Consider the following 25,058-nt stretch of genomic DNA (forward strand, 5'->3'; position numbering starts at 1 on the left):
CCAATCTATAATATCAACACAAATATAACTTATAAACGCCAAACTCTAAAACCCAAAAAGTAAGCTAATAAAATTATAATATTTTATTCATGCTATAGTATATAAAAATTTAACTAACAAATAATCTGAATAATATACAAGCTGGTTCATAAAATATAAAAGATATTTTATTAATTTATAAAAGTAATGTAGAAATCTCTAAGTATATAACTTTATAAAAGTAGACAAACTTAAATTATACATTAATTTAACATATTAAATTATAACAACAATTTAAGAAAATGATAAAAATAAATATAACATGCTCTGTGTTTATCATACTAAAAAGATTATCAAATTCACTTTTGCACATTAATACCACTACATTACTTACAAATTTTAAATTATTATGCCCAAATATTGATGGCTGTCTGATTGTCCGCTCATAGAAGTTAGCATAAGTGTTAATTGTATTACATCTTGAAGTGAACACTCAAAGCTGGCACTCATTTAGGTACGGAAAGAATAAGTGTTTCTCGCGGAATATTAAATATAACGGGATTGCCTACACTATGGTCGAATGAGTTTGTCTACAATGAAATCCTACTTTTAAAATTGTTCATTACGTGCAAATGTGTTCTGGAGCTTGAATTATCTAATGTATATGTTAATTGTTAGGATTGTTTTTACACTACTTGTGTAAACAATAATGGTTCAGTTTTGTGCTGGATACTTTATTATATATTCCGGTGGGGCAGTGATCGAATGAGAGTTTATGTAATTGTAGGCTCTAAAGGATGGTGTCAGAGACAAAGTTGAACTGGCTACCAAGTTTGGGGTCAGGATAGATAGCCAGTTCAGAGAAATTCGGGGCGACCCAGAATACGTACGGGCAGCCTGTGAGGCCAGCTTAAAGAGGCTTCAGCTTGATTGTATTGATTTGTATTATCAGCACCGCGTTGACACTCGTGTGCCAATTGAAATCACGGTATGTTAGTAGTTAGTCTGTGCATTTTTGTATTTGTTTTTTCACAAATTAGTTGTCAAGTTGTTAGGCTTTTTTACTTTTGGTTGCAATTTTTTAGTTCCCGTATTTATGCTAAGACCAGTGCCCCTCAAACTGAAAAATCACAAAATCTCAAATATTTTTTTGGAATAAGGTCAATTACACAATATATTAATGTTCATATGCACTTATGGGTCACAACCGGCTTCAACCAGCAAACATGGGCAGCTCATCAAACTTACATCCTACCGCCCGAGTAGAGCTCAGCAATAAGCCACCTCCTAACAGGCTCACCAATCCAAACACCCACCACTGACCGGCAACATATACTCACCCACTCTCCTGCCACCAACTACTCCCGCAAATGTTATATGCTGAGAGTGGATCTGAACCCTCAACCTCATGAAACATGAGAAGAGGAAGTACGTAACAAGACCCCGTTGGTAGTTTTTAGTATAGCAATGATTCCAATTTAGTAATATATATTAACTGCTTATAAAGAAGAAATTCCTGTGCTGTTTTTATAAGCTCATGAATGACATATTGCGTTATGTCATTGACCATCAATTGTTGTATCTAATTTGATACACCTGGAACTTATCTTCGATATTATCAACCTTTCATAACTAGGTAAAGATGAAGTTCTGTTGTAGAATTATTAAATATAGGTAATCGTGTGATATCGGAATCAAATATACTTTGACCTAGCACTTTGCTGCTTCGCTCTCACTAATATCTACACCCAATCTACCCGAGGGTCCCCATTGAAATAAGGTATCCAGCATACTTAATTTTTGGGCACCTAGCCGTCCACTTGGGTCCTTAATCAACTTGAAAAGTTATTAACCTTGCTAAAAGTACTATTTTATATTACTATTCACAACTAGTATGTTGCTGGCAATAAGCCAATAACTATACAATTGAAAATTGATAAAAGTTTGTGTGATTATGGTACCATTCGCATAATTTGCAGATAGTAACTACTAAAATCACAAATATTATATATCCTTTTATTTCTGAAATGTATCATATTACTAGTAAAAATGTTTCTTCAAAACAAAAAAGCCTTGATAAGAGACATTATTAGAAAATCACAATAAGTTTTGCACTTGAAAGTTCTAATACTTGGTTTTCAGAGGCCAAGAGAATTGGGAGTTTAAAAGGGATGCCATGATGCTAATACGCTATAGAGTAAACTGAAATTATATGTCAGCTTCTGTCTACAATATTTTACGTATTAGATTCTTACCTAAGTTTTTTTTTTCATTTCTACTAGCGTGATCTGTTTTTATTATTTTAATTCTTTATTTCTCTGATCATGCTTGAGTTGTTCATCTGTTTGACAGATGGGGGAAATGAAGAAACTAGTTGAAGAGGGTAAGATTAAGTATGTAGGATTGTCTGAGGCCTCTGCATCTACCATCAGAAGAGCTCATGCTGTTCATCCGATCACCGCAGTGCAGTTGGAGTGGTCTTTGTGGTCAAGGGACGTGGAGGAAGACATAATTCCCACTTGCAGGTTTGGTTTCTGTTAAAGAATCTTCCAACAGATTATCAAATATGAAAATATATTTAAAGACCAAGTTAACTAGTTTGTTATTACTCAGAGAATTAGGCATCGGGATTGTTGCATATAGTCCTCTAGGACGAGGATTTTTGTCAGGGGGTTTAAATATGGTCGCGAACTTGTCAAAAGATGACTTCAGGAAGGTAAGTTTCTACATTAAATGCAGCTTGAGTTTCATTAGTATAATGTAACATGTAACTGATCATCTAATTTCAGTGCATTGACGTCTTTCTTAAATAAATTAGTTTTTCATGCAAAGCTAGTAAGAGAAGTTAAATTTAGGGCTTCACCCTAGCTCTAGCTCTATGAAGCATAGGGAGATCTATCTAAACACAATTTAGTTAAAAAAAGGTTAAATTTGTAAACTGCATCTAAATTTTCGAAACTATTGCATTAAGAAACATAACCAGTATTTATTTTTTTAACAACTTTGGTTGCTGAATTGCAAGTACTCCGAGTCTTGAACTGATACTTACACAAAATGAAGTAACTGATGTTAAACATCTCTTACGGACATTGATTGTCTATGCTGGAAATTTGCAAAATGCCTTAAACTGTATGTTGTTTTAGTATTCTGGTTTTGAAGTGCTTCTAAGAAAACGGTTGTTGGCTTCATTAAAAATCAATACTCCGAGAGAAATGTTTTAAAAAATAGGGTCTTAGCTCGTTTTCATGTGGTTAAATTGACTAATGATCCTTTTCGCCGTCCCCCCCTTTTGTGTAGCATCATCCAAGGTTCCAAGCAGAAAATCTGGAGCATAATATAAAGCTGTTTGATCTGGTGAATGAGATTGCATTAAACAAAGGGTGTACTCCATCACAGCTAGCACTGGCCTGGGTTCATCACCAGGGAACAGATGTTTGTCCCATTCCTGGAACTACAAAGATTGAAAATCTCAACCAAAACATTGGAGCTTTATCTGTGAAGTTAACAGCAGAGGAAATGTCTGAACTTGAATCCATTGCTGGTTCTGTCCGGGGTGACAGATACTCGTCAATGACATCCACTTACTTGCATTCAGACACACCACCCTTGTCATCGTGGAATGCTTAATGAATAGTCGACTTGCAGTCCCTCTGACATCACAGAAATTCTCAACAAATACTGGAGATGTATTTTGCAGAATGGCTTTGTTTTCTTCTGGTTTTAGGGAGAACTTCAATTATGCGTGAATGGTTAATATTATTTAGAATTTAATATCCAAATAAAATTTAATTGACAACATATTAAAAATATGTGTTTTTTAAAGATAGTGATAAAAAATACAAAGAATTCATATATGAAATTTATTTAGGTAGTGTTAGTTAAGAAATGTGTTTTTTTGCCTTCTGACATGTAGCGAAGTTGGTTAAAGGGCGAAATAACCCTGGTCTTTTTTCTTTGAAATTAATTATTGCTACTCTACAAAATCGGCCGTCCTAACTTCACCCAACCCTACCTTCTTTTTCACCCTTTATACCTATATCTATCTCCATATTCATCTTCATCTTCTCCTTTTATTCACTTTTTCTTTAATAAAATCGAGATTTGTTTTACAAAACTCGAAAAATCTATTACAGTTCTTCACTTTAGTTTTCAGATCTACTAAGGTAAGAGTTTGGATTTTATAATAAAATTCAGTTTTTGGATTCAAAATCTCTGATCTAACAACATATTACAATTTGGTGTTATTCAGAGATTTTTGAATTTTGGGTTTTTTTCATATTGTTCAGTTTAAGTTATTATTTGTGTGTTTGATTGTCTCGCTTTATGCGATGTGTCTCATTTTGCGCTATGTGGTGGTTGTGTTGAAAATGAATTCGATGGTGTATTGGGAGATCTGGATATCTCTCATCAACAACACTTTCGGCAGGTTTATAGCTGATGTTCGGCAGGTAGATAGTTGGGGTGTGTTTGGAACGGTGGTAAAAATCACATGTGCTCACCCCTCACAAAAAATATTTGTTCATAACATGAGGCCTATAAACTCAGTTGTTGCAACTAAGTCCTCTGAACATTGCAATATCAATCGAATTAATGTGAGTGTAACACCCCAATTAAACAAGTAGAGGTTACACAAGATAAGTTTTATTTATTAATGGAATTAAAAATAAGCTAAACATAATTTATTAAGCTAACAAAAGTTTAAAAGATCCAAAATAAAGTTGTCTAACAAGATCCAAAATAATATGGAATAAAACATGTACTTGACTTTATTTTCAACCAGATCACTCATCACACCCCCGATTTACCCCCGACTACCTGTGGAAAGAAATAAATACAAGTGAGCCAAATACCCAGTACAAATTTATCATTAAAAGATAAAGCAAGAGAATATATTTGATTATAACAATTAGCCAAGAAGATGAGTAATATGACAGTAATTATTTTGAATCAAGGAACAAACTAATCCAAACAAAATCAAAGAAATGGCTGAGAACAAGTAAGGTGGTTATTAATAAGGGCATCTTATAAAATCAATGCTCGCTAGTAAACACCAAGCAAAGCACAGTGCAAATAGTCCTTCTCCGGTTATCCCTAATGAAGGACAAAATGAAATGTATAAAACATTTCCCAAACAAATAAAATGATCATGATCTTAATCATGTCTCATACCCCAGAGACATGCTCGTATACTCACAACACTATACGAGTTAGTGTCGACAGCACCAAAGACTGCAAAAACTCCATGTGTCTCGTCTGTGATTTACCCACACAGGTAAGTTTAAGAGCCCATAACAAATTATTACAAAGTGTTGCCAATAATATTGAAAATAAAAGTTGCATGTGACAAATCAAGTATACTTATAGGCAACATAGATCAAAAGTGGTTAAGCAACAACAGAGATCAAAGATGACTGAGCAAAAATTAACAAGTGTACATATACAAGATGTACGTATACAGATGATCACTATCTCATGCTATAGTATAAACATTTAACTAACAAATAATCTGAATAATATACAAGCCGGTTAATAAAATATAAAATATATTTTATTAATTTATAAAAGTAATGTATAAATCTTTAAGTATATAACTTTATAAAAGTAGACAAACTTAAATTATACATTCATTTAACATATTAAATTATAACAACAATTTAAGAAAATGATAAAAATAAATATAACATGTTCTCTGTTTATCATACTGATAAGATTATCAAATTCACTTCTGCACATTAATACTACAAAATTACTTACAAATTTTAAATTATTATGCCCAAGTATTAGATACTATAATTAATAACATACTGGTTAAAAAACAATGAGACTAAAGTAACAAATATGTTATGAGGAAAACATAATAACATAATATGATTGACAAATGTAAACAATTTATAATTTTAGATAAACAAACAATCAATTATTAATTACTTAACTTAATTAACATAATATTTTGACTACATATGTCCTGTAAAATAAAATACTTTATATATCATTAGTCCCACAAATACATATTTTGTCAATTTTAATAATCTCAATAAACTAAATCTTGTAAAAATAAATTTTATTTTACAAATATTTTTACATATTAATAAACTAGCACAATATAACATGATAATTATTGTAAACAACTCACACACATAACTAGTAAATTATAATTAACAAAACTAGCCAGACACTAACAATATAAAAATATACCATATCACCCAATTAAAAAAATGTAAAAACCTGAGAATCATATAATTTCTTAAACCAACTTAATGACATAAAAATTAAAAATAAAAACAACAGGGAACATGACTAATTAGATTACTACTAATTAAACATCTTGTAGCCGGTACAAATAATAATTAATCAATTAAATCAATTAAACATGCATTAAATAATAACTTAACACAATATATAAACACATAAACAAATAATATAATTATTTGATAAAACTTATCTGAATTTAGAGCCAGATATAAGTATATAAAAAAATATATACAAATAGTTATAAACCTGAAAATAAAAATGACTAATATTAGTATACAACATAAATAATAGTCATTAAATTATGTGGTGATTAAATTTTTAACTAAACCTCCACAAGGTGTACACTTCTTTGAAACTTTTGGTAAGGCTTAACCTAGCTTCCTTGTGAATCTCTTTCTCCTCCTTTGACAACCTTAAGCACGACACTCTAACCAGTTAATTCTTTTCTGACCTTGTGGGAGTTGTACGCCAAAACTTTCTTTTCTATGCACCACCTCTTCTCTTGCTAGTAATTTATATAATTCTACTGTTAATAGTTTTCATTTCTGTTGGCTTTCATGTCCAATGAGATAAATTTTGAGTCATAGCACTAACATGGTGACTCTGTTTATATAATAAGCAACTCTAACAAATTATGAAACCGTTGTCCATAATTTTCTCCACATTTTTCCACATCATCTCCCCATTAGCTGTTTAAAAATATCTTATCACGTACTTAGTAGTTTGACTTCAAAAATTAAACAACTAAAAGATAGCTTACAAATTTAAATTTTTAACAACCAATTATCTAAATAAAAAATTCTCCATAATTTTAAATTCTAAAAATAATTAATCAAATATTTACTAAATTATCGCACCAACAATGTAACAAATAAAATATGGGGTATTATATTCATCCCCCCTTAAAATAATTTCGTCCTCGAAATTCTAGTGAAGTACCTGATTCGAAGAGGTACGGATATCTTGCGCGAACTGAATCCTCAGTTTCCCAAGTAGCTTCTCGAACATCATGATTTTCCCATAAAACTTTAACAAAAGGGATCGTGTTCTTGCGCAACACTCTTTCCTCCCTTGCCAATATAGCTTCAGCTTCTTCTTCACAAGATAAATCTTCACGAAATGCATCTAAGGGATACTGAACAACATGATTAGGATGATATACATACTTCCTCAGAATCGATGCATGAAACACATTGTGCACCCGTGACAATTGTGGCGGTAAAGCGACTCTATATGCCACCACTCCAACCTTCTCAAGAATCTCAAAAGGTCCTATATACCTCGGACTTAGCTTACCCTTCTGACCGAATCGCTGAATGCCCCTCTGAGGAGATACCTAAAGGAAGACCTTGTCTCCTGCTTTAAATTCATATTCTCGTCTACCCTTATCAGCATAACTCTTCTGTGTAGATCGAGCTTGTTCAAGTCTTTCTCGAGCAACTGCTACCTTATCTGTAGTGACTTGGACTAGATCGGGACCCCCTGAAAGCTTTTCTCCTACTTCATTCCAACAAATAGGTGTTCTGCACTTGCGCCCATAGAGTGCCTCAAAAGGAGCCATACCAATGCTGCTCTGCCAACTGTTATTATAAGCAAATTCAACCAAAGACAAATAGTCATCCCAATTTCCATACCATTCTAATGCACTTGCTCGCAACATGTCCTCCAAGGTCTGAATTGTCCTCTCTGACTGCCCATCCGACTGTGGATGAAAAGCTGTGCTATAGTTCAACTTGGTGCCCCATGCCTTTTCAAATTCTTTCCAAAATCTTGAAGTGAATTTGGGATCTCGGTTGGAAACGATCGAAACTGGAATCCCGTGTAGTCTAACAATCTCATTCCTGTATAATAGCGTTAAGCTCTCCAAGTTCATGTTCTCACGGATTGCCAAAAAGTGAGCATATTTAGTGAGTCTATCTACAATCACCCATATCGCATCATGTTTCTTAAAAGTCTTAGAAAGTCCTATGATAAAATCTATGCAAATATTCTCCCTCTTCCAAGTAGGTAACTCCAATGGTTGTAATAAATCACTTGGCCTCTGGTGCTCAATCTTCACCTGTTGATAAGTCAAACACTTCAAAACAAAATCGGCAATATCTCGTTTCATGCCACTCCACCAAAAGTGTTCCTTTAAATCTCGATACATATTTGTCTCACCTGGATGAATAGAAAACGGTGATCTATGAGCCTCTTCCATCAATTCCTCCCTGAGTTCCTTGTTAGCAGGCACACATAGATGATTATACATCCATAGAATGCCATGATCATCAAAATGAAATCCTGGTTGCTTTTCAGGATCAATATTCTGGACAAAAGACCATAATTCTCCATCTCCATCTTGAGCTGCCTTAATCCTAATGATAAGACTAGGCTCGACATGCAAACTTGCTACCATACCAACCGTATCCCGATGATAAAACTTCAAACCAAATTTCTCAATCTCACGTTAAAGAGGAGGTTGTTGTGTCATAAACGCGGCTAAATTCTCAAAATCCTTTCTGCTTAAAGCATTTGCAACCTTATTAGCCTTTCGGGGATGATACTGAATGCTCACATCATAGTCTTTCAATAATTCAATCCATTGTCTTTGCCTCATATTAAGCTCTTTCTACGTGAATATGTACTTCAAACTCTTGTGGTCAGTAAATATCTCACACTTATCACCATACAAATGGTGTCTCCATATCTTCAATGCAAAAATGACGGCTGCAAGCTCTAAGTCATGTGTCGGATAATTCATCCGTGAGGCTTTAAGTATCTTGAAGCGTAGGCAATCACATTTCCATGTTGCATCAAGACATAGCCAAGTCCCTTCTTTGAAGCATCGCTATAAATCACATAGCTTCCCAATCCTGATGGTAGTGTCAATACTGGTGATGTCACAAGTCTCTTCTTCAATTCTTGAAAACTAGTCTCACACTCATCGGTCCATATGAACTTGTTGCTTTTTCGAGTCAACTGTGTCAATGGCATCGCAATTGTCGAAAAGCCTTCTACAAATCGGTGATAGTAGCCCGCGAGTCCCAAGAAACTCCTCACTTCTGTCGCAGTGCTAGGTCTTGGCCAATTGGTAATAGCCTCAACCTTGGCTGGATCCACCTTGATTCTATCTGCTGATACAATATATCCCAAAAATGCAACTTGATCAAGACAAAATTCACACTTCTTGTATTTTGCATACAATTTATTATTCCCTAGTATTTCCAACACAACTCGAAGATGCTCCTCATGAACCTCCACTGACTTTGAATACACCAATATATCATCAATAAACATAATCAGAAACTTGTCCAGAAAATCCTTGAATACCCTGTTCATTAGGTCCATGAAAACTGCAGGTGCATTTTTCAATCCAAAAGACATAAAAAAGAAACTCGTCGTGTCTGTAACGAGTCCTGAATGCTATCTTCGGAATATCACTTGTCTTCACTCTTAGTTGATGGTAACCTGACCGTAGATCAATCTTTGAAAAGTATTTTGCTCCTTGAAGCTGATCAAATAAGTCATCGATCCTCGGTAATGGATATCTATTCTTCACCGTGATTCAGTTCAACTCTCGATAATCAATATAGAGTCTCATCGAACCATCCTTCTTATTCACAAATAGAACTGGTGCTCCCCAAGGCGAAAAACTGGGTCTAATAAAACCCTTATCAAGTAACTCCTCCAGCTGTTCTTTCAGCTCTTGTACCTCTAACGGAGCCATTCTATAAGGTGCCTTGGAAATAGGTTGTGCATCTGGTAACAAATCGATAGAAAATTCTATCTCTCTTTCCGGCGGAAGACCCTCCAAATCTTCGGGAAATACATCTGAAAACTCACGAACAACAAGAACATCTTCTAATTCTGGCTGCACCTTGGACATGTCAATCACATACGCTAAAAATCCTTCACATCCATGAGCAATCATCTTCTTAGCCTTGATGGCCGAAATGAATTTTCCACAATCACTAGGCGTAGAACCCTGAAACACGAACTCAGGCGAATTGGAGTCCCCAAAAATTATTCTTTTTCCTGGACAATCAATTGTAGCTTTGTGTCGCTCCAGTCAATCCATCCCCAGTATGATATCAAAGTCTCTCATCTGAATAGGTAAGAGATCAACAAATAGTTCTCTATCGTCTACTCTAACTACACAATCAAGATATTGAGAATTCACAAGTATAGTTACACCTATAGGAGTGCCAACAAAAAAATCCGATATAAGTGCAGTGGATGCAATGTCTAAGTGTTTAACATAAGATGTAGAGATAAATGAATGTGTAGCTCCAGTATCAAATAAGACTATAGCATTTCCATTACCGACAAAAAGTGATCCTGAAATGGTACTTGGAGTACTTGCAGCATCTTTTGCAGTGATGGAAAACACACGACCGAAAGTCTTTTGGTTGTTTTTCTCTCCCTGATCTCTACGATCCTAAGGATTCTTTGGTGGCATCTGACAGTCTTGAATAGTGTGACCCTTCTTTCCATAATTGAAGCATGCTCTAGTAGCCCAATAGCAAGTGCTTCCTCCATGCATCTTTCCACAATGCTCACACTTAGATACTTCCTTATTTCCAGTTTGGTTGAAAGACCTCTTTTGCTCATTTCCTTGATTTCCATTCTTTTGCTGAAATTCCGAGTATTATACCTCTGATCATTTGGTTTGAATCCACCTGAAGACCCACCATTTTTCTGAAATCCATGTCGACGATCGGAAAATTCCTCTTCCCTTTTTCTTTTCTTGAGAAAGTTAACCTGATGAAGCTCTTGATCTCTGACACTATCAACCAAGGTATCCATGGATGTGTAGCGGTTAGAGATGATATGGTTGCCGATGGAATTCTTTAATGCCCACATAAACTTCATGATTTTATCCGCTTCTGACCCAGCCACATATCTCGCATAACCAGCTAACCTCTGAAATCTGACTTGAAAGTCTGCCACCGACTCATCATCTCTCAGAATAATACTCTGATACTCCCTTACATATTCCTCACGTATGCTGGTTTGAAAGTACCTCTGGCCAAACTGAGTTTTGAATATATGCCAACTAAGAGTATTTTCATAGCCAGGTGCATGTGAGGCTACCATAGACTTCCACCAAGTATTAGCATCCCCCTCAAGATGATATGTAGAAAATTGAGCCTTTTTCACCTCTGAATACTCCAAGACAATGAAATTTTTCTCCATGTGATATATCCAAGCTTCAGCATCCATGGGAGTCTTGGCCTCCTTAAAACAATTGGGTCTTTGCTTCATAAACCGATCAAACATAGTTTGACCATCTCGATCTTGCCCGTTAGCAGTGGTATTCTTCCCACGTTGAACTTCCCGTAACATCTCCATAAAAGTACTCCTATCCATAACAATCTACTGATTATCATTCCCCCCAATATTTCGATTACTACTACCTCTTGCCATCCTGCACAAAATTTTATGAGTGCACAAACACATATATCACAAAATCATAAATCTACCCGTATGAAGTCAACCCAAAACTCACAGGTCAAATCCTAAAGGACAGTCTACAGAAACTATAACCTAAGCTCTGATACCAACGTTGTAATACCCCACTTAAACAAGTAGAGGCTACAAAAGCTAAGCTTTATTTATTAATGGAAGTAAAAACAAGCTAAACATAATTTATTAAGCTAACAAAAGTTCAAAAGATCCAAAATAAAGTTCTCTAACAAGATCCAAAATAATATGGAATAAAACATGTCCTTGACTTTATTTTCAACTAGATAAACAAGCTAAAATCTGGGCAGCACTCATCACACCCCCGCTTTACCCCCGACTACCCGTGGAAAGAAATAAATACGAGTGAGCCAAATGCCCAGTACGAATATATCATTAAAAGATAAAGCAACAGAATATATTTGATTTTAACAATTAGCCAAGAAGATGAGTAATATGACAGTAATTATTTAGAATCAAGGAACAAACTAATCCAAACAAAATCAAAGAAATGGATGAGAACAAGTAAGGCGGGTACTAATAAGGGCATCTTATAAAACCTCTGCTTGCTAGTAAATACCAAGTAAAGCACAGTACAAAGAGTTCCTTCTCCGGTTATCCACAAGAAGGACAAAATGAAATGTATAAAACATTTCCCAAACAAACAAAATGATCATGATCTTAATCATGTCTCATACCCCAGAGACATGCTCATATACTCACAACACTGATACGAGTTAGTGCCGTGAGCACCAAAGACTGCAAAAACTCCATGTGTCTCGTCTGTGATTTACCCGCATACAAATAAGTTTAAGAGCCCATGACAAATGATCACAAAGTGTTGCCAATAATATTGAAAATAAAAGTTGCATGTGACAAATCAAGTATACTGATAGGCAACATAGATCAAAAGTGGTTAAGCATCAACAGGGATCAAATATGGCTGAGCAAAAATTAATAAGTGTACATATACAAGATGTACAACTTAACAAAATAAAATATGATAAGATAAATATGATAGGACAATAAGTACAAAGGAAGAAAATATATTTTAAATGGAGAGAAATGGAGGATACTCGTACCTGAAATGAGTCTAAAATATTAAATCACTACCTAGCTCCAAATTAACTTCCAAACCAATCTATAATATCAACACAAATATAACTTATAAACGCCAAACTCTAAAACCCAAAAAGTAAGCTAATAAAATTATAATATTTTATTCATACTATAGTATATAAACATTTAACTAACAAATAATCTGAATAATATACAAGCTGGTTCATAAAATATAAAAGATATTTTATTAATTTATAAAAGTAATGTAGAAATCTCTAAGTATATAACTTTATAAAAGTAGACAAACTTAAATTATACATTAATTTAACATATTAAATTATAACAACAATTTAAGAAAATGATAAAAATAAATATAACATGCTCTGTGTTTATCATACTAACAAGATTATCAAATTCACTTTTGCACATTAATACTACTACATTACTTACAAATTTTAAATTATTATGCCCAAATATTAGATACTATAATTAATAACATATTGGTTAAAAAAATAATGAGACTAAGGTAACATATATGTTATGAGGAAAACATAATAACATAATATGATTAACAAATGTAAATAATTTATAATTTTAGATAAATAAACAATCAATTATTAATTACTTAACTTAATTAATATAATATTTTGACTACATATGTCCTGTAAATTAAAATACTTTATATATCATTAGTCCCACAAATACATATTTTGTCAATTTTTAATAAATCTCATAAACTAAATCTTGTGAAAAGAGATTTTATTTTACAAATATTTTTACATATTAATTACTAGCACAATATAACATGATAATTATTGTAAAAAACTCATACACATAACTAGTGAATAATAATTAGAAAAACTAGCCAGACACTAACAATATTAAAATATACCATATCACCCAATTAATAAAATTTAAAAACCTAAGAATCATATAATTTCTTAAACCAACTTTATGACATAAAAATTTAAAACAAAAACAACACGGAACATGACTAAGTAGATTACTACTAATTAAACATATTGTAGCCAGTACAAATAACAATTAATTAATTAAATCAATTAAACATGCATTAAACAATAACCTAACATAATATATAAACACATAAATAAATAATATAATAATTTGATAAAACTTACCTGAATTTAGAGCCTGATATAATTATGTAAAAAAAATGTGTACAAATAATTATAAACCTGAAAATAAAAATGACTAATATTAGTATACAACATAAATAATAGTCATTAAATTATGTGGTGATTAAATTTTTAACTAAACCTCGACAAGGTGTACACTTTTTGAAACTTTTGGTAAGGCTTAACCTAGCTTCCTTGTGAAACTCTTTCTCCTCCTCTAAATGCTTCCTTGTGAATCTCTTTCTCCTCCTCTAAATCTTTGACAACCCAGTACTTAACCGTGACACTCCAACCAGTTAGTTCTTTTCTGACCTTGTCGGAGTTGTACGCCAAAACTTTCTTTCCTATGCACCACCTCTTCTCTTGCTAGTAAGTTATATAATTCTACTAATAATAGTTTTCATTTCTGTTGGCTTTCAGCTGTCGCTCTGAGATAAATTTTGTGTGATAACACTAACAGGGTGACTCTGTTTATATGATAAACAGGTCTAACAAATTATGAAACTGTTGTCCATAATTTTCTCCACATTTTTCCACATCATCTCCCCATTAGCTGTTTAAAAATATCTTATCACGTACTTCGTAGTTTGACTTCAAATTTTAAACAACAAAAAGATAGCTTACAAATTCAAATTATAAACAACCAACTATCTAAATAAAACATTCTCCATAATTTTGAATTCTAAAAATAATTAATCATATATTTACTAGTTTATTACATTAACAATGTAACAAATAAAATATGGGGTATTATATTCTTCCCTCCTTAAAATAATTTTATCCTCAAAATTCTAGTGAAGTATCTGATTCGAAGTGGTACGGATATCATGCGCGAACTGAATCCTCAGTTTCCCAAGTAGCTTCTCGAACATCATGATTTTTTCATAAAACTTTAATAAAAGAGATCGTGTTCTTGCGCAACACTCTCCCCTCCCTCGCCAATATAGCTTCAGCTTCTTCTTCACAATATAAATCTTCACGAAATGCATCTAAGGGATACTGAACAACATGATTAGGATGATATACATACTTCCTCAGAACGGATGCATGAAACACATTGTGCACCCATGACAATTATGGCAGTAAAGCGACTCTATATGCCACAACTCCAACCCTCTCACGAATCTCAAAAGGTCCTATATACCTCGGACTTAGGTTACCCTTCTGACCGAATCGCTGAATGCCTCTCTGAGGAGATACCTTAAGGAAGACCTTGTCTCCTGCTTTAAATTCATATTCTCATCTACCCTTATCAGCATAACTCTTCTGTGTAGATCGAGCTTGTTCAAGTCTTTCTCGAGCAACTGCTACCTTATCTGTAGTGACTTGGACTAGATCGGGACCCCCTGAAAGCTTTTCTCCTACTTCATTCCAACAAATAGGTGTTCTGCACTTGCGCCCATAGAGTGCCTCAAAAGGAGCCATACCAATGCTGCTCTGCCAACTGTTATTATAAGCAAATTCAACCAAAGACAAATAGTCATCCCAATTTCCATACCATTCTAATGCACTTGCTCGCAACATGTCCTCCAAGGTCTGAATTGTCCTCTCTGACTGCCCATCCGACTGTGGATGAAAAGCTGTGCTATAGTTCAACTTGGTGCCCCATGCCTTTTCAAATTCTTTCCAAAATCTTGAAGTGAATTTGGGATCTCGGTTGGAAACGATCGAAACTGGAATCCCGTGTAGTCTAACAATCTCATTCCTGTATAATAGCGTTAAGCTCTCCAAGTTCATGTTCTCACGGATTGCCAAAAAGTGAGCATATTTAGTGAGTCTATCTACAATCACCCATATCGCATCATGTTTCTTAAAAGTCTTAGAAAGTCCTATGATAAAATCTATGCAAATATTCTCCCTCTTCCAAGTAGGTAACTCCAATGGTTGTAATAAATCACTTGGCCTCTGGTGCTCAATCTTCACCTGTTGATAAGTCAAACACTTCAAAACAAAATCGGCAATATCTCGTTTCATGCCACTCCACCAAAAGTGTTCCTTTAAATCTCGATACATATTTGTCTCACCTGGATGAATAGAAAACGGTGATCTATGAGCCTCTTCCATCAATTCCTCCCTGAGTTCCTTGTTAGCAGGCACACATAGACGATTATACATCCATAGAATGCCATGATCATCAAAATGAAATCCTGGTTGCTTTTCAGGATCAATATTCTGGACAAAAGACCATAATTCTCCATCTCCATCTTGAGCTGCCTTAATCCTAATAATAAGACTAGGCTCGACATGCAAACTTGCTACCATACCAACCGTATCCCGATGATAAAACTTCAAACCAAATTTCTCAATCTCACATTAAAGAGGAGGTTGTTGTGTCATAAACGCGGCTAAATTCTCAAAATCCTTTCTGCTTAAAGCATTTGCAACCTTATTAGCCTTTCGGGGATGATACTGAATGCTCACATCATAGTCTTTCAATAATTCAATCCATTGTCTTTGCCTCATATTAAGCTCTTTCTATGTGAATATGTACTTCAAACTCTTGTGGTCAGTAAATATCTCACACTTATCACCATACAAATGGTGTCTCCATATCTTCAATGCAAAAATGACGGCTGCAAGCTCTAAGTCATGTGTCGGATAATTCATCTCGTGAGGCTTTAAGTATCTTGAAGCGTAGGCAATCACATTTCCATGTTGCATCAAGACATAGCCAAGTCCCTTCTTTGAAGCATCGCTATAAATCACATAGCTTCCCAATCATGATGGTAGTGTCAATACTGGTGATGTCACAAATCTCTTCTTCAATTCCTGAAAACTAGTCTCACACTCATCGGTCCATATGAACTTGTTGCTTTTTCGAGTCAACTGTGTCAATGGCATCGCAATTGTCGAAAAGCCTTCTACAAATCGGTGATAGTAGCCCGCGAGTCCCAAGAAACTCCTCACTTCTGTCGCAGTGCTAGGTCTTGGCCAATTGGTAATAGCCTCAACCTTGGCTGGATCCACCTTGATTCTATCTGCTGATACAATATGTCCCAAAAATGCAACTTGATCAAGACAAAATTCACACTTCTTGTATTTTGCATACAATTTATTATTCCCTAGTATTTCCAACACAACTCGAAGATGCTCCTCATGAACCTCCACTGACTTTGAATACACCAATATATCATCAATAAACATAATCAGAAACTTGTCCAGAAAATCCTTGAATACCCTGTTCATTAGGTCCATGAAAACTGCAGGTGCATTTTTCAATCCAAAAGACATAACAAGAAACTCGTCGTGTCTGTAACGAGTCCTGAATGCTATCTTCGGAATATCACTTGTCTTCACTCTTAGTTGATGGTAACCTGACCGTAGATCAATCTTTGAAAAGTATTTTGCTCCTTGAAGCTGATCAAATAAGTCATCGATCCTCGGTAATGGATATCTATTCTTCACCGTGATTCGGTTCAATCTCATCGAACCATCCTTCTTATTCACAAATAGAACTGGTGCTCCCCAAGGCGAAAAACTGGGTCTAATAAAACCCTTATCAAGTAACTCCTCCAGCTGTTCTTTCAGCTCTTGTACCTCTAACGGAGCCATTCTATAAGGTGCCTTGGAAATAGGTTGTGCATCTGGTAACAAATTGATAGAAAATTCTATCTCTCTTTCCGGCGGAAGACCCTCCAAATCTTCGGGAAATACATCTGAAAACTCACGAACAACAAGAACATCTTCTAATTCTGGCTGCACCTTGGACATGTCAATCACATACGCTAAAAATCCTTCACATCCATGAGCAATCATCTTCTTAGCCTTGATGGCCGAAATGAATTTTCCACAACCACTAGGCTTAGAACCCTGAAACACGAACTCAAGCGAATTGGAGTCCCCAAAAATTATTCTTTTTCCTGGACAATCAATTGTAGCTTTGTGTCGCTCCAGTCAATCCATCCCCAGTATGATATCAAAGTCCCTAATCTGAATAGGTAAGAGATCAACAAATAGTTCTCTATCGTCTACTCTAACTACATAATCAAGATATTGAGAATTCAAAAGTATAGTTACACCTATAGGAGTGCCAACAAAAAAATCCGATATAAGTGCAGTGGATGCAATGTCTAAGTGTTTAACATAAGATGTAGAGATAAATGAATGTGTAGCTCCAGTATCAAATAAGACTATAGCATTTTCAATTACCGACAAAAAGTGATCCTGAAATGGTACTTGAAGTACTTGCAGCATCTTTTGCAGTGATGGAAAACACACGGCCGAAAGTCTTCTGGTTGTTTTTCTCTCCCTGATCTCTACGATCCCAAGGATTCTTTGGTGGCATCTGACAGTCTTGAATAGTGTGACCCTTCTTTCCATAATTGAAGCATGCTCTAGTAGCCCAATAGCAAGTGCTTCCTCCATACATCTTTCCACAATGCTCACACTTAGATACTTCCTTATTTCCAGTTTGGTTGAAAGACCTCTTTTGCTCATTTCCTTGATTTCCATTCTTTTGGTGAAATTTCGAGTATTATACCTCTGATCATTTGGTTTGAATCCACCTGAAGACCCACCATTTTTCTGAAATCCATGTCGACGATCGGAAAATTCCTCTTCCCTTTTTCTTTTCTTGAGAAAGTTAACCTGATGAAGCTCTTGATCTCTAACACTATCAACCAAGGTATCCATGGATGTGTAGCGGTTAGAGATGATATGGTTGCCGATGGAATTCTTTAATGCCCACATAAACTTCATGATTTTATCCGCTTCTGACCCAGCCACATATCTCGCATAACCAGCTAACCTCTGAAATCTGACTTGAAAGTCTGCCACCGACTCATCATCTCTCAGAATAATACTCTGATACTCCCTTACATATTCCTCACGTATGCTGGCTGGAAAGTACCTCTGGCCAAACTGAGTTTTGAATATATGCCAACTAAGAGTATTTTCATAGCCAGGTGTATGCGAGGCTACCATAGACTTCCACCAAGTATTAGCATCCCCCTCAAGATGATATGTAGAAAATTGAGCCTTTTTCACCTCTGAATACTCCAAGACAATGAAATTTTTCTCCATGTGATATATCCAAGCTTCAGCATCCATGGGAGTCTTGGCCTCCTTAAAACAATTGGGTCTTTGCTTCATAAACCGATCAAATATAGTTTGACCATCTCAATCTTGCCCGTTAGCAGTGGGATTCTTTCCACATTGAACTTCCCGCAACATCTCCATAAAAGTACTCCTATCCATAATAATCTACTGATTATCATTCCCCCCAATATTTCGACTACTACTACCTCTTGCCATCCTGCACAAAATTTTATGAGTGCACAAACACATATATCATAAAATCATAAATCTACCCGTATGAAGTCAACCCAAAACTCACAGGTCAAATCCTAAAGGACAGTCTACAGAAACTATAACCTAAGCTCTGATACCAACGTTGTAATACCCCACTTAAACAAGTAGAGGCTACAAAAGCTAAGCTTTATTTATTAATGGAAGTAAAAACAAGCTAAACATAATTTATTAAGCTAACAAAAGTTCAAAAGATCTAAAATAAAGTTCTCTAACAAGATCCAAAATAATATGGAATAAAACATGTCCTTGACTTTATTTTCAACTAGATAAACAAGCTAAAATCTGGGCAGCACTCATCACACCCCCGCTTTACCCCCGACTAGCCGTGGAAAGAAATAAATAAGAGTGAGCCAAATGCCCATTACAAATATATCATTAAAAGATAAAGCAACAGAATATATTTGATTTTAACAATTAGCCAAGAAGATGAGTAATATGACAGTAATTATTTAGAATCAAGGAACAAACTAATCCAAACAAAATCAAAGAAATGGATGAGAACAAGTAAGGTGGGTACTAATAAGGGCATCTTATAAAACCTCTGCTTGCTAGTAAACACCAAGTAAAGCACAGTGCAAAGAGTTCCTTCTCCGGTTATCCACAAGAAGGACAAAATGAAATGTATAAAACATTTCCCAAACAAACAAAATGATCATGATCTTAATCATGTCTCATACCCCAGAGACATGCTCATATACTCACAACAGTGATACGAGTTAGTGCCGTGAGCACCAAAGACTGCAAAAACTCCATGTGTCTCGTCTGTGATTTACCCGCATACAAATAAGTTTAAGATCCCATGACAAATGATCACAAAGTGTTGCCAATAATATTGAAAATAAAAGTTGCATGTGACAAATCAAGTATACTGATAGGCAACATAGATCAAAAGTGGTTAAGCATCAACAGGGATCAAATATGGCTGAGCAAAAATTAATAAGTGTACATATACAAGATGTACAACTTAACAAAATAAAATATGATAAGATAAATATGATAGGACAATAAGTACAAAGGAAGAAAATATATTTTAAATGGAGAGAAATGGAGGATACTCGTACCTGAAATGAGTCTAAAATATTAAATCACTACCTAGCTCCAAATCAACTTCCAAACCAATCTATAATATCAACACAAATATAACTTATAAACGCCAAACTCTAAAACCCAAAAAGTAAGCTAATAAAATTATAATATTTTATTCATGCTATAGTATATAAACATTTAACTAACAAATAATCTGAATAATATACAAGCTGGTTCATAAAATATAAAAGATATTTTATTAATTTATAAAAGTAATGTAGAAATCTCTAAGTATATAACTTTATAAAAGTAGACAAACTTAAATTATACATTAATTTAACATATTAAATTATAACAACAATTTAAGAAAATGATAAAAATAAATATAACATGCTCTGTGTTTATCATACTAACAAGATTATCAAATTCACTTTTGCACATTAATACCACTACATTACTTACAAATTTTAAATTATTATGCCCAAATATTGATGGCTGTCTGATTGTCCGCTCATAGAAGTTAGCATAAGTGTTAATTGTATTACATCTTGAAGTGAACACTCAAAGCTGGCACTCATTTAGGTACGGAAAGAATAAGTGTTTCTCGCGGAATATTAAATATAACGGGATTGCCTACACTATGGTCGAATGAGTTTGTCTACAATAAAATCCTACTTTTAAAATTGTTCATTACGTGCAAATGTGTTCTGGAGCTTGAATTATCTAATGTATATGTTAATTGTTAGGATTGTTTTTACACTAGTTGTGTAAACAATAATGCACTACAAGAAATTTGTAATCAGACAACACCTATGAAACAACGGTTGACAAAAAAACTGTTGCCCCAAATTCGTAGACAACTGTGAATTTCCTTTCCTCGAAAAACTGTTGTTGGAGTACATGTAGAACAACGGTTATAGCTGTTTTTTGAAAGACTTGTCTCTGTGGCATCCTCTTACCGAGATAGACAACAGTTCGGATTCTGCACTGTTGTCATAAATCTTTCACATAACAGTCAAAAACCGTTGTTAATAAGCTAACTTATGGTAGTGTGAGACCACAGTTTTTGGCCTTATGTTGTGTAATTTCGACAAGTGTTTATTATAACACTTATCTTATTGAACATCAAACAATGGATTTTACATACCATTATTAAAAGGAAAGCTCACAGACAATGGTTATTAGTAGTGTTGGGTAAATGAGGTTCAAACAACCGGTCTTGTGTCTTGTTGTCTGAACACCTTATTCAGATGATTGTTTTACACATTGTGACAGTAACCGTTGTATGTTGAGTAATGGTAAAAAAAAAATTGACTTGCATATATGCAAGTTCCCACAAAACAGATCCAAAAACATTTAACCAAGAAATTTCCAAACCATGAATCATTCGACCAACAAACTAACAATCAAAAAATCATGAACCAAATCAAAAACCAAAAATACTACCTCAAATGGACGAGTTCAACTATTAAACTAAAAGTTTGGCGATAAATACATACAAATCAAAGTGTACTCTCTTTATAGTAATACAAAGCTGCAAAATGCAATCTCCATTTCATGGAGACCGCATTTTGCAGCTCTTGCATTACTATAAAGAGAGTAAACCTGGACACGTATACATTCATCAACAAACTAAATATTTTTACAAATTTATAAGTTCATCTATGAATTGAAAAATACACAAATTAATCACAATGCCATAATACTACAAGTCCAGTGAAGAGCCTCCGGTAATTGGTTTGAGGTAATTATCATCATCACTGGTAACAAAAACTCTGGTTTACCAAATAAATGCTATAACAGAAACTTAACATTCCAATAACCTGGGAAGAAGCTATAGGAGCAGTCTCCCTCATATTGATTGCCTTTGTTCGTGAAGTTGCTGATGACCGAACAACCATAAAACCTCCACCACCAATCCCACTAGCCATTGCATTAACAACACCTAGGCATAAAGCAGTTGCTACTGCAGCATCAACAGCATGTCCACCCTGTCCAAGAATCGACACTCCAGTTTTTGAACACCGCGCATCATCAGCAGCAACAACTGCTTTATCCGATTCAACAACTTCACCATTTCCAAATGACAAGAAGCTATAAGAGCAGTCTCCCTCATATTGATTGCCTCTGTTCGTGAAGTTGCTGAAGACCGAACAACCATAAAACCTCCACCACCAATCCCACTAGACATTGCATTAACAACACCTAGGCACAAAGCAGTTGCTACTGCAGCATCAACAGCATGTCCACCCTGTCCAAGAATCGACACTCCAGTTTTTGAACACCGCGCATCATCAGCAACAACAACTGCTTTATCCGATTCAACAACTTCACCATTTCCAAATGACAGACCCTCATTACCATACTTTCCGCCTCCCTTAGTTATTCCAAATTCCAAGTAGCCAGTTAAAGTGAGGCCGGCAACTACATTAAATAGAATGATTAGTCCTTCCAACTACATCAAGATTCCAACTATGCTAGTGCCAGATAGTTCAAATCTTTTCATCTTATGTTTTTCTTAATATGATCAATGATTGACTATCTAAAATTGGAACATAACAAATGAACTAAACAAGTCTAATCTAAGCAGTTCTTGAAACCTGAAGACTTCAATTTTTGTCTTGAAGAAGGACTAATACACATAACAATTTACAAAACTGAAAAAAATAAGTTGCACATCCATCGAATAAATTTATATAAGATCCTACATTGAAAAATATAATAAATTAGCAACAGGATAGAGCCGAAAAGCTAAGATAAGATATGCTAAATAACTTACTTATGAACGGTATCTTTGAATTTCTCCTCGTCCAAGAATTGCTGTATCAAGAAAACTAGTTCCCGACTCAAAGACGACATGGTACCTGCTCCCGGGATCCGGAGATACTCTAGCAGAATGTAAGACTAAATTGTAGTGTCAGGTGTATTTATCTCGCATTTCAAATACAACCTTTATGTTTTGTTAAATAGGAATATGGGCTGACTACTCTCATAGCATAGCATAGAAATTGTCGAGTGTCGATGTAAGTCAAGGTGTTTTGTACAATCACTTTACTGAACTATATTTATTTGAAAAAGCAAGTGTCACTTGGTCACTAGATCTAGTCTTGTTGGGAATCTGATATTCAATAGTATCACTTATCCAGAATCATGCAGATAGCCTTGACCAGTTGTGACATGTTACTTGACTGCATATTTAGACAAACATAGATCAGGTTGAAACTGAGATAAACAAAGTAATAGTTTGCATGTCAAGAAAATCTTAAACCAAATTGAGAGTGAGATAAATAATATCATTGTTTAACCAACTAGAAAACTGTAATGCCACTTGCCAGGATACCTTAATAACAAATACATGCAGCTTTTGAAATTTAGCTACAATGCGGATCCAAGGATTCTGTTTCAGTTCAGAACTAGTTGCTAGAAAGCATCTTCCAGGCCAATGTCCTCTGTGATTTATATTTCATCCTCTAGTCCCATCACTGCTGCTACCTGTTGTAGCTCAGCTTCCAGGATCTAAAAAACAAATACGAAATTTAGTCACTTTTTCATATGATTCATATTTAAGTAGAAAACAATAGACTCCGGTATTCGACCTTTAGTCTTACTTATAACAACTACTACCTTATAGCCTGCTCCAAACTATCACTAAACTCCAACAATTAATCTCATCGTAACAAACAAATAAATGATACCAACTAACCACAATCAGAATCTACCTTACCAAGAAGAAAGACACAAACTTTCCTACAAAATGAGCCTATAAGCAACCCAAGATTTATCAAAAAAGCATTAAACAGAAAAATAAACAAAACCCATTAACACTAACTAAAATGCGTCATCAAAGAATCAATCTTTATCTCATTTCCACATACCAACAAAAAAAATTATTTGCTCTAAATTAGCAAGAAACAATAAAAGCCCATTTCAGATCCACACCCAATAATTCAAATTGCATGTAAAATAAAGATAAGGATTTGAAAAAAGAAGCTTACCTAGGAGCACCAAAAGTAACAGAGCTGGGGTCTTTACTTTCTAAAGCACTTGTTTCTTTTTATTTAATAGGAGCCCCAAATCGGAGCCATAGACATGTCCAGTGGAGAGAAAGAATTTCGGAGTCCTGAAACACCAAAAATTCATGCTTTCATAGAGAGAGTGGGAGAGAGGGAAAGAGAGCATCGATAGAGAAAAGACAGCGGCAGAGAGAGAAGTATTATTGAGGAGTTTTTTGTTTTGGGGGGAAAATGACCGCCCAACAATTCACTATAGAAGCCCATCACTATGTTATAATTGAAGATGAGGACTGAGATTGAAAGTAAAAGGGGGATACATTTTATCAGATTTAGAAGTAAAGGGGGGAAAAAAAATTTTGTGAAGGGGGAAATGATTGAGTGACCAAGGGAAAGAATTAAATGAAAGTGAGTATAATATTTTTTATTTTTTTATTTATTTTTATAATGATTAGTGTCAAAATATTTTAATATTTCTATTTATATCATGCAAGATGAATTTTAATTTTTTTAACAATTTTTTCATATGACTAAAATCGATATATCTTAACATCGGTATGATTGGATCATTGAGAAAATTATTTTAAAAAATTAATTTTGTAAATCGGGAACGAGTCTCATTTCGGGACTAGTACTTTTACTAGATTCTTCTAATCCTGACATGCAAGATGGATTTCAAATTTGTTAAAAAAAATTTCATATCACTAAAATTGATATATCTTAACATCCGTATGGTTCGATCGTCGAAAAAATAATTTCAAAAATTAATCTTGTAAATCAGGAACGAGTCTCGTTATCGTGAACGAGACTCGTTCCCGATTTACAAGATTAATTTTTAAAA

At 34.5% G+C, this 25,058-nt stretch overlaps 2 protein-coding genes across 2 annotated transcripts; one reads left to right on the forward strand and one right to left on the reverse strand.

Annotated features, from left to right (window-relative positions):
* The first annotated feature begins 741 nt into the window (after positions 1–741).
* On the forward strand, positions 742–3,786 carry LOC141671224 (putative aldo-keto reductase 2). Its single transcript, XM_074477379.1, has 4 exons — positions 742–967; positions 2,332–2,504; positions 2,593–2,695; positions 3,277–3,786. The coding sequence occupies exons 2-4, from the start codon at positions 2,332–2,334 to the stop codon at positions 3,604–3,606; spliced, it is 606 nt and encodes a 201-aa protein (XP_074333480.1). The 5' UTR covers positions 742–967; the 3' UTR covers positions 3,607–3,786.
* A 6,496-nt stretch (positions 3,787–10,282) lies between these two features.
* LOC141674635 (uncharacterized) lies at positions 10,283–11,583 on the reverse strand. The gene is made up of 2 exons (XM_074481346.1): positions 10,696–11,583; positions 10,283–10,651 (listed from the first exon to the last, which is right to left on the reverse strand). The coding sequence occupies exons 1-2, from the start codon at positions 11,581–11,583 to the stop codon at positions 10,283–10,285; spliced, it is 1,257 nt and encodes a 418-aa protein (XP_074337447.1).
* Positions 11,584–25,058: the final 13,475 nt, after the last annotated feature.

Source organism: Apium graveolens, chromosome 7, assembly GCF_009905375.1.
Source record: "Apium graveolens cultivar Ventura chromosome 7, ASM990537v1, whole genome shotgun sequence".
Classification (NCBI taxonomy): Eukaryota; Viridiplantae; Streptophyta; class Magnoliopsida; order Apiales; family Apiaceae; genus Apium; species Apium graveolens.

Excerpts from the sequence above, each read along its gene's own strand:
- LOC141671224 (XM_074477379.1), top strand. The coding sequence starts at position 2,332 with ATGGGGGAAATGAAGAAACTAGTTGAAGAGGGTAAGATTAAGTATGTA. Across the intron at positions 2,505-2,592 it reads GACATAATTCCCACTTGCAG|AGAATTAGGCATCGGGATTG; the intron begins GTTTGGTTTCTG and ends GTTATTACTCAG. Across the intron at positions 2,696-3,276 it reads CAAAAGATGACTTCAGGAAG|CATCATCCAAGGTTCCAAGC; the intron begins GTAAGTTTCTAC and ends CCTTTTGTGTAG.
- LOC141674635 (XM_074481346.1), bottom strand. The coding sequence starts at position 11,583 with ATGGATAGGAGTACTTTTATGGAGATGTTACGGGAAGTTCAACGTGGG. Across the intron at positions 10,652-10,695 it reads CTTCAATTATGGAAAGAAGG|GATCGTAGAGATCAGGGAGA; the intron begins GTCACACTATTC and ends AAGAATCCTTAG.